General features: G+C 35.0%; 1 protein-coding gene and 1 long non-coding RNA gene across 3 annotated transcripts in view; one reads left to right on the top strand and one right to left on the bottom strand.

Moving 5' to 3' along the window:
• Positions 1-10,703, top strand: part of LOC112007415 (B3 domain-containing protein Os07g0563300) — a 28,039-nt gene extending 17,336 nt beyond the window's left edge. Inside the window, exons 4-8 of one of the 2 annotated variants that reach the window (XM_065762551.1) lie at positions 7,925-8,060; positions 8,520-8,811; positions 9,011-9,062; positions 9,583-9,757; positions 10,533-10,703. In XM_065762551.1, coding sequence (XP_065618623.1) covers positions 7,925-8,060; positions 8,520-8,811; positions 9,011-9,062; positions 9,583-9,757; positions 10,533-10,624 — 747 coding nt within the window. In that variant the 3' untranslated portion in view covers positions 10,625-10,703. Of the gene's footprint in view, positions 1-7,924; positions 8,061-8,519; positions 8,812-8,962; positions 9,063-9,582; positions 9,758-10,532 lie in introns of both variants that reach the window. The other variant, XM_065762550.1, reaches the window with a different exon arrangement.
• LOC136062885 (uncharacterized) lies at positions 2,675-4,696 on the bottom strand. Its single transcript, XR_010624621.1, has 3 exons — positions 4,452-4,696; positions 3,781-3,835; positions 2,675-3,213 (listed from the first exon to the last, which is right to left on the bottom strand). It is a non-coding gene; the product is annotated as an uncharacterized LOC136062885 (long non-coding RNA).
• Positions 10,704-10,922: the final 219 nt, after the last annotated feature.

Consider the following 10,922-nt stretch of genomic DNA (forward strand, 5'->3'; position numbering starts at 1 on the left):
CCGCACCCATTTGACCTTGTAAGGACATCACCCAACTCGCCGGTACCTGGAAACACCATCAGTGGCTTCTCGACTGAGCCGTGGGGGTCCAATCCTTCACTAATCTGGGTTACCTCCGAAGAAACATGAGTCTCAAACTCATCCACACACCCATCGGTCCTTGGGAGGTCCCCCTCTAACTCGCCGGTGCTCGGAGATAACTTCGGAATCTTCAGAATGTGTGACCCTGATCCTTCACCCACCTCCCATGAACTTCTTTCAGTCAACTGTAACATATTTTCAATGAACTCATTATGGGCTTTAGTGGGTTTAGCCCCCTGAGCTTGAACAGTAGACAACCTGGGCTCTAACAAAACAGGGCCCACCTTAGTTCCTTTTGGTTTGACAAAATGACTCCAACAGACCTTACGCTGAGTATTCCCATCTAAAGCAACAATAATTTTCAAGGAAAAGTGGGCCTGGGTCCATTTGGCTGAAGGGCCCCTTGCGTGCCTATTAATAGTATGTTTATTTAAATTTTGAAATCCCCCAAAACTCTCCTTCTGATTTAACTTCCCAGGAATATATGGAAACTGATTCTCCAGATATAACTCCCTTCCTGAAATCACGTTTCCATTAAGATTTTTCCAATCTTGATTCCTTGAGTTACTGGTGGACTTTTCAAGCCCGCCACCGCCAGCAGCCACCTCCTTCCCTGGCCTAGAAGTTGGTTTTCCCAAAAAGAATTCACGTAACTTCAATTCAAAGAAAGCCCAACCGCCCTTATTCCTCCCTTCCGGGACACACAAACAACCACGTCTTGCCCCATTATGATACTCAGAGATCTCCAAAAAAAGACCACTCTTGTTTGACCTACTAGAAAATTCCAAGATTTTATACTGCTCATGGAACCATTTGAAAAAGTGTTTCTTGCTAAAGTCCCACTGGCACAACTCTACCAAACAAGCAATGGTCCAATCCAATCCCGATCTACCAACTAGGATAGAGCCTTGATGCCTACCCCCTTTTTCAATGATGGAATAAGCATCCATACGACCCCCATCAAAAGCCAAGAGGTATGACTTTGAATCAATACGGAAAGAAAAAGAATGCTTCCCTTCAGGTATCCCTGGTTTGGTATAAAAAGGCTTGGTATTGGGTTTAGGTGGAGGCTGTGTAGGCCTAGGATTTGAGGGTAACGAAGGCTGGGTTTGGGTAAAACGAGGGATGTATTGACCAAAAACAAAAATTTCTATTTTCAAAAACAAATTTCTATTTTTGAGACTAAAAAACTTATTTGGCAGCCCAAAATGGATAAAAAACAAAAATTGTTCTCAAAACTCAATTTGTGGAGGAAACTGAAAACATGCAAAATGCTGTTTTCAGTTTTTAATTTTCAAAAGTCAATAAAAACACGCATCTAATTTAATGAATCGTCTCATTTAATGAGTTAGCATTAGAGTTCAAATCCTAGTAACAATATATTTTGAGAAATGATACGTCTACAACATTTCTACAACAAATCCTAAGTGGCAGGTTGTTACTGGTTATTATTGTTGGGGCAAAAAAGTAACCTCAGTGTTAGTTTCAAATTTGAACCAATAACAACTAACCACCTGTGATTTGTTGTAAAATTGTTGTAGACGTAGCATCTCTCATATATTTTAGTATTTTCTATTTTTTTCTTCAAAAAACTATTTTTTTAATTTCAACTAATCAAACATGTTTTTGATTTCAAAAAAACAAGAAAATTGTTTTTTCTTTATATTCCCAAAAACAAGTTTTTGAAAATAAAAAACAAAAACGATTACCTAAAATAACCTAAAATTTAAGGGCAACTCTTTTCCCAATTGGGGAGAATGATGCAACCATAGAAGATTAATTTGTTACTATGTAAATTTACCAATTCAAGACTTATTTTATGGGGGCTCACATGTGAATTCCAAATGAAGTAAAAGTCACGTGGCTTTTAAAATTCTAGTTATATGTGTCTTAGCGTTAAGAACAATTTTTTTATTATTTTTTATTTTTCTTTTTGTTTAATAAGTTATGGTTAATTTTATATTTAGTGGAAAATCTGTAATTTCAGCAATTTCAGCATATTATGGGTATTTTGGTAGTTTAGTTGAGTCTGAAATTTTCAATGAGATCCTGAATATTGTGGGTTTAATTTTCTTTGAATTAGGACATTTTTTTTCTTTCTCTTTTCCATAGGATAAGAATATATAACCAATACTAAAATCTCCACATTACAAGTTAGAGCTCTATAACATATTTATGGACAATAATAAAAAATCATGTGCCTCCGCATAATACATGAATATATTGCAAAACTCCAATTGGATTACACAAACTCACAATCTTACCAAGAATAAGAAACCTTAACATCGATTCTAGGCCTACCACACCTAAGGCTAACAAACCTCAAGCGACCAACCTCTAATAAAATTAATTAAGGCCTCGTTGAACATAGCAAGATTGAGTCACCAACCATTTATAGTAAAAGTCTCCAAATTTAACATAGCACTCCAATCATCACCAATGAAGTAAGCTCCATATTGAAGGTATAGCTAATTATTTTGAAAAACTGTTAGAGGGTGGGATGAGCTAAAGCCTAGTAAGTAGCATAATTAGGAAAATGCAAGTTTCATGATAATAATCATTTACAAAACATGCTATAATTTGGGAATCTCTATTTAAATTATGCAAAATAAATTTCATTAACAACATGACAAGAATGATAGAAATAATTTAGTATCAAGCTTCTAAAAATAACTATGAAACTACATATTATTTGTTGTGAGCTAGAAAATATTCAATATTATTTTAAAACCAAAAACCTTAACCAAGGTGCCATAAAGACAAAAATGTCACAAAGACATCATACCGCCACAAACAGGTCGAAACCCAAACACACTAGCATGATATGTTCCTTTTTTGGCATGTGGTCTATTGGCCCTACCTAGCCTCACCCACACTCTCAAGGATTTACCATCCCCCCATAGGCAGCAGGTGATAACGTGCCATGTAGTACCTCTTTTGCATATAGTCTCTTGGTCCTGCTTAGCATCACTCACACACTCAAAGATTTACCTTTTCTCCCCATGGGCAGCAAAGAATGATGTGTCATATAGTACCTCTTTTGCATATGGTCTTTTGGCCTAATAGGTAGTAGCCTCACCCACACACTCAAGGATTTACCCGTTTCATGCAAAGTGAGAGCCTCCAACCTGGCTTGTCGTCACGAAGACGGGGTAATCACATGTCACAAAGACGGAGTTAATCACACGTCACAAAGATGTCGTCACAAAAACGGGGTAATCACCAACATCATAGCACAAAGGAAAACTTACATCAAAAGCTCACAAGTTAAATGTATTTAAAATATATAATTTACTCCCAAGTATTTTTATAAGATATTTAAATTACCAAATATTCACAATATTCTCAAAGTCCTTAAAACCATTTATTGTCAAAAATATTTTGCATCAATTTCCCAAATAATACAATTTAAGACAAAACATCTTTAGTATTTCCAAATAATACCATAAATCCATGAAATCCATTGTCAAATGAATTCAAATATACTTTTCTTTTTTTATGCCAAATATTCATGCATTTCCCATATGCAAATACTAAACATGATGCGCTTTTCATATATGTTCATATATAGTAGGGTCACAACACAACTCTTTTTAAGAAACATAGTTTCAAGAATTATTTTCCAAAATGTGTTTAACCCAAAAACAACATTTATGCTATATGGTTATTTTCCAAAAATCCCATTAACAAGTTACTTACCTTGCAACCTGCAAAAAGCCTACTTTTCCAGGCTCCAAAGGAGATTGGCTAGAACCTAAATAATATCAAGCAAACCTATTACAATAAACATAAAACTTGAAATTGTATCTAGCTACAAATTAGGAATTGCCAAATAAACAATTAATTAGGTAAGCCTAGTATTTAACCTCATAAATAATGTATTCCACTCCCAAAGTTTTTCAATAATTTAATTTACAAGGTATAGACTCCAATTTATAAACTTAAATCATTCAACGCATTATCTCTAACATCAAAACCTCAACACTTTATAAGTAGTTTCCACAAGATTTATATAACATCATCAAGATACCCATAACACCAAAATCATAATATCCTCCAAAAGACACAATTTAAATCTTTAACTAGCTCCAAATAAACCCAATAGTAATGGAAAAATTAGATTTACTAACTATCACATGATATAACTCAAAACCCCTAAATTTCCACCATAAATAAGCCTTAGATAGCAACTATTGTAAAAACCATAAAGCCACTCATCAAATAATTCCACCAATACAAAACCCATACATTTAAACACATGAATATCACTTTCGAAACTCATAAATCACATGAATATTATTATCAAAGTTTTGATAAAAAGAACCTCAAGAAAAAGTGTAAAACCCACCAAAAAGATTATGAATTTTTACCTCAAATAATATAGATGTGTGAGCCTTGACTTATTACTATGGGGTTTTCCGGTAAACTTCGCCAGAAAAGATGGTGGAGGTGGTGAGGAGTGGGGTGCTGGTGGGAAAGTGAGGGAGTGTAAGAGAGAAGTGTTTTTATTTGTGTGAAAAAGAAAAAGAAAAGAGAATAAGGTGAAAGGGAGAGATGGCAGGTCAAAGAGGGAGGGAGATATTTGTGAATGTGTGGTGGGGAAATAAGGGGTAGGTGGGGGTCACATGGGTCTGTAAAAATCTGACCACATCATCTTTTATTTTATAACTTGGGGTGTTACACTAGTAGTACAAGAAAAGAGTGCTTTTATATATATATATATATATATTTGTGCTTAGTACTCAAAGACGAGATGAAGTTGGTTAATGAAAATATCAAGTGTTTTGAGAATTGTGGTATGTTGGCCTTCATGCGATGTTATCTCTCATTCTTTTCTTCTCTTTCTTTTGGTACCGTTTAAACACAATAAAATTCTTTCTTTTTCTTTTTCCTTAGAACCCTAAAGCAAGCTCCTTTTTTTCCTATCAAAATCCTAAAACCTTCATGCTTTATTCTACCAAATAGTCATCAAATAACTCATCAAATTACCTTTTTAGTCCTATCACAACCCATGACCCTTTCTTTAACAATTTTGTTTTTGATAAGTAAGAAATATGTATATATAACAAGCTACCTTATGCAAAGAGCACAATGCAGTCCAAAAAAGTACAATGAAAAGAAAAAAGAACAAAGAAGAAATTAATTACAAACAGAGAGAGAACTAAGGAACAAGGGGAGAAGAATAACTAGATTCTAGACCCTAAGCTCGAGACCGGTAAAATAAAGAACCACTAAAAAAAGCAAGCAGCTAGTCACTCAATCCATCCATGTCCTCAAAGTCCATTGATTACGCTCCTTTCATATACACCACATTAAGTACAATGGAACTAAATTCCAAATACTTGATGAGTGCTTCCCCAATCAATTCCACCAATTGAAGAGAATATTTGACACCATTCTTGGTAAAAACCATGAAACCCCAAAAGATTTAAAAGCAAAGCTCCACAATTGATGGGCTTTCTCTCAATGAAGTAGTAGATGATCCACTGTCTTCCTATAACAATGACACATAACATACCAGTCAACAAAATCAAAACCTCTACACCTCAAATTATCACCTGTAAGCTGGAATGCATGGACACAGCTCCAAAGGAGCCGCACCCGCGTCCGACTCGGTGGGACGTGGTGAAGCGGGAGGGACGCCACTGACCGCGCGTCCGTGCCGCGTCGGGCCGTGTCCTGCCACGTGGATTCCCTGACTCGTGCCGTTGCGGCTCAAATCGGGCTGACTCAGGCCATATTGGCCGAATATCGGTGTGTTTTGGCCCGAAAAAGGAAGTCGGCCGGTAAGAAGAAAAAAAGAAAAACTTGAAACCGAAAATACCGGTGGATTTGATACACTGTCTTCACCGGCTTAACCCCTTCCTTCTTCTTATTCTTCTTCTTTTTTGCTTCTTCGTCTTCTTCCAGCGTTGCGCCGTTGCTGTTCTGTTTCTTCTAGCGTTGCGCCGTTGCGTTTTGTAACTTCTGTTCTGTTTCTTTTTTTTTGTAAGTTTTGTTTTGTTTTTTTTTTTTTTTTGAAAAGGATTGTTAAATGCTAAGAGAGATTTTATTTTGTTTTTAGTGCCTCTCACGTGCTTTAGTGCCTAAAAAACAATCCTTTTTTGCTTTAGTGCCTCTCACGTGCTTTATTTTCATCTCAAAAATGGTGTAGTGCCACTTAAAGGTTTAATCTACTTCACTAGCCTTTGGGACGTGAGCCACTGAGCCACTAAACCTTTGGTCAGAGAGGCTTTATTTTGTACAGTACATTATTATTATATGAGTTTTTTTATTATTATTATATAAAAAAATATGCTTAGCAATATATAAAATATATAAATAAAAATATTTTTAATAATTTTTTAATTGCTGAGTCCCGCCGCACCCGCACGCACCTTTTTCAAAAATTGCTGAGTCCTACACCCAAGTCCCGAAACACACCCGTGCTACCTAGCCTGTAAGAATCTTATCCCAAACTGTATTTCAAATAAGAAAAGAAACTCGCCGAGGAGCCTTAACTTTCCAAATACCTTCCCAAGGGAAAATAACAGAGAAGGAGCCTCTCAATTCATTATAAAACAAACAAATGTCAAAATCCCCATCTTCTTCAACAATTCAAAATACTAGATCCACATCTTCTCCTAATCCTAAACCCACCACAAGAACATGTGTCCTATGTCACATGACTTATGACATAAAAATTAAAAGACTTAATATAAGAAAATACTCAAGTTCAATGCACAAAACTGCAACTATACCAACTATGGATGATAAAGTGTTTGATAAAAGTTCACATAATCAAACTATGGATGTTTAGGCTTCCTTATAGTGTTCCACTTCAGATGATCAAGTGTTTGTTAAAAGTTGTCGTTCCATATTCTATGCATCAGTTTCTATTCAGTAGGCATAACATTGTGTGTACGCTGACAAAGGATACCAATGATACACTGAGAGTTGTTTTAGCATTGCAGACATCTTCACAAAATTAAAATATCAGTCAAATTAATTATCTGTTCTTTCACATCCTGGATATAAAAGTAAGAGATTTTACATGCTACATGAATTCTAAAAACAAGTTCAGTATGGGCTACTTAAACATCAAGTTTTTGTGAATTGTTAACCATGTCTGGTTCACATACTTTCAAGCTTGGTTTTAGCCCTCTATTGGAAGCATCTGTTAAGTGCTCAATGTTTCAGTTTGGAAAAGGCCTTGCTCAGTCTTCTGTACATTTTGTTTAGATTGGGTTGGCAATTCAGATACCATATCTTAATGCATTTTCTTTGCTGAGGTAAGTTCTGTGGATTCACCTGAAATCCATTACATTTAGACGCTATACCTCATACTTCTTCTCTATTTCCCCAGGAGCTTCTCTTTTCTTCCTTCCTTCTTCAATTATATATTGTTTTTCCTTTTGGTTTTAGATAAAAGCAAAGGTGCATAATAGAACAGACTCTCTAAAGCCCTGTTAATGAGTACTTTCAGCAAGGTGAGCGGAGCAGCAAGGATGCACAGAAAACCTAAGTGACTGGTGTTCATTTAAGTATGAATGGAAAATGTTGGTGTTAGAAATATGTGGTTAAATGATTAAATTTTTTATCTCCTAAAAGCTTAAGCTTTTGGGATAATTGGTAATTTGACATGGTATTAGAGTAGGAGCTTTTAGGAGAATTGGTAATTTAACAGTTTGCAATTATGATTTCCATGGACTGTTATCTATGATTCCACCATTGCTATAACCACTACCTTTGAAGTTCTAGTAGGTTATTCTTGGATGTATTCTGTCCAGCAGTTTGCATGCTCTTTTCCTCAGTCTCTAAAGTTAGTGATCTACAATTTTACATCAAACCTATTCTTTTTCAGGCCCCAAATCAAGAGCCATCTCAGGCCCCAAGTCAAGAACCATCTCAGGCCCCAAATCAAGAGCCATCCTTTAATGCTACTCCTGAGATTTTGCAGAAGCAGAAATTGGGGGATCCCTTTGACAAAGTCATGACTGGTGATTATCCATCTTCCCTAACTATGGGATATAAGATTCACATGTTCAATGTCAGGCATCATTAAACTTTTGTTTTATGAGATATATTAAATAATATTGCTCCTATAGTTCTTGAATTAAAACATCGTGTAGGAAAAAATAGAAAATTTGTTTTCCTCCTTATGCAAGGAAAGAAGAGGAAAATTTTATTGGGGAAAAAAAAGGCTAGATACCAGTTAAAATCTACTTTTTATTATTTTCAGTACTTCAAATTCAACCAGACATGATGGGCCTGAATTAAAACAATTAAAACTTTCCTCACTGAACTAGACCATGGATAATTTATAAATCTTCCTCCTTTATTTTCTTCTTAACTAAACAAAGTGATGGCTTGTCTGCTGTTGTAAGTAAAATGATTGATCATGTGGAATGGGAGGAGTGTTTACCGTGTTTAGCATAGCCTGGCTACGTCTGTTGCAGGAATTGACTGTGGGGAAGATCCAACTGCATCACTTGGTTCTCCAGTGTGTCATGAATTACCTCAGGAGACAAATGTTAAATCGCTTGTATGTATCTCTCCATCTCAAAAACAAGATTCTCCAGCTCGCTTTACAGAACAGTTCAGCACAGATTCATCAAATGAAGGAGATACATCTTGTGAAACTCTAATAGACAGTGAAACATCTGAAGGGGATTCCTCTGGGAAAACCTGTTCATATTCTCAAAACTTGTCTGAAGAAAGTGATGATGAGGTTCAGGAAATCTTCAGACCGTATCCTATAATTTTTCATCTTGGTTTCTTAGATGTTCAGTGGAAGAAATTATCAGATGTATTGTAATTCATAGTTGTAGAAGTGGCACTACTTTCAGATGTCAATAAGATGGGCATGGTGATTATGTGTCAGTCCTTGACAATATCTAAGCTTAAACTCTGCTGTCATTCCTTTATTTGAGAAATTTTTGACTTCTAGTGATGCTGATCCCAAAATGGCTCGCCTGGTGATACCAAAGAAAAGTGCAGAGGTAAGTCCATATCCTTCCCAATTTAAGATTTAAATTTAATAATAACTCTCGTTAGTCTGGCAATGTGCTAAAATTTATAATGTGCATGGCTCTAACTGCCTTATAAAAGGTGCTGTCCAACAAAGCTTAAGGACTTTGTGAATTTCCTTGGGATTCATTCTAAAAATTATGCATGATATAATGCATTGAGAACTATTATTGCATCATTGTTTACACTTTCTTTGCTGCTGCAATCGCATATATTATTATTATTGTTATTATTATTATTATTATTATTATGATGATGATGATGATAATTACAAATACTGAGAAGATAAAGTTTATTTTTTTGTAAATCAAAACCCTTCTCACAGTGGTGGGTGGGATAATCCCTTTAAGTGTTGCTTTGAAATGAAGCTGCTAGGTCAATGATCAGTTTGGGGCTTTAAGATCTCATCAGACAAGGGCTTGACTATATTTACATATTTGTCTTTGGATTACTTTTTATTTTTTGTGTTTATTGACACTCACAATGAAACAGGCTTATTTTCCAAAGGTTACAGAGGCACATGGATTTCCCATTGTATTCCAGGATACACAGAGAAAGGAATGGGAATTTAACCTTCGTTTTTGGGTCAATTGTAACAGCAAGATGTACGTTCTAGAAGGGCTTAAAGAATACATGACCTTAATGCAGTGGCAAGCAGGTGACAAAGGTAAAGGAATTAAATTGGAGATAATTTGGCCAGTCTTTTTTTGTTTTTCATTTTTATTTCTGAATTATGATAAGTATGCATTGAGTGAGGGCCTATTTTCTTTTTCTTTTTTACTTTTGGAACAATTGGTTGATTGATTCTTTTGTCACTTTCTTATTAACTTTGGTGTAGGCTAACTAATAATCACCATCAAGTAGTAACTTGTATGCCTATTTAAGCACCTTGACTTTTCTATTGCTTTTAATCCTTCAAAGTTACATAAATTATTTTCTCTATGATTTCCGCATCATGTTCCTTTTCCATAAACCTTAATTTATCTCCATATGTTCTGATTGTGTACGACACTAAGACCAGCATGTGCCTTGATGTGCCATATAAGCATTATAAGGATGTGTAGAAAAAACTTTTACCACATTAGCAATTGTCATTTGAATATTAACAATAAGGTAGTGTAATGGTAACTTTGAGGTGTTTTTGAAATTTCAAGGTCTAGTTGAACCAATTGATAGTTCAAGGACCAAATTGGAATCTAACACAGTTCATGGCAAAACTTATATTTTTACCTCTATTTATTTTCCTGGATATTTTTCTATCTCTAAGCTGGGCATGTTGCCTGCAATGTTTGTGAGAGGTGTAGTTATTTGTTTATCATTGTGCTAAGCAGTGTGGGGTTTATTTGTTTACTTCCTATGCATGTAGCAAATGAGTTATACTCAAAGTCAAATATAACTAGAATTGGTGCTTTTTTGTTTTTGTTTTTGTTTTTCCTTTTCAGTAACATTTCATCGGATTGAACCAGAAGGAAAGTTTCTCATTGCAACGAAAAAGACTGTTAAACCGCCTCCGAAGGTAATACATGCTAAATGACCTAATTTTGTTAATTAATATATGAGATCAAACATATTGCTAGAATGCCCCATTCATGCATATTGTAGTTAGTGAAATAGAATATAGTGCTAGATGAAGTATGTAATGCAATTTTATTGAAAATCAAATATACGTTTTGGTGGCCAGTTTATTTATTTATATATTTTTTTGATAAGTAATGCAATTTTATTAAAAATCAAATATACATTATGTTTGCGATGATGAGCACAGAATGTCAAAAAAGTATAGAAGCTTTAAAGGAAAATCTAAGAGAAACTTGAAACGTTAAAATAGAAGA

This window comes from Quercus suber, unplaced genomic scaffold (assembly GCF_002906115.3).
Source record: "Quercus suber isolate HL8 unplaced genomic scaffold, Cork oak 2.0 scaffold_463, whole genome shotgun sequence".
In the NCBI taxonomy this organism is placed as follows: domain Eukaryota; kingdom Viridiplantae; phylum Streptophyta; class Magnoliopsida; order Fagales; family Fagaceae; genus Quercus; species Quercus suber.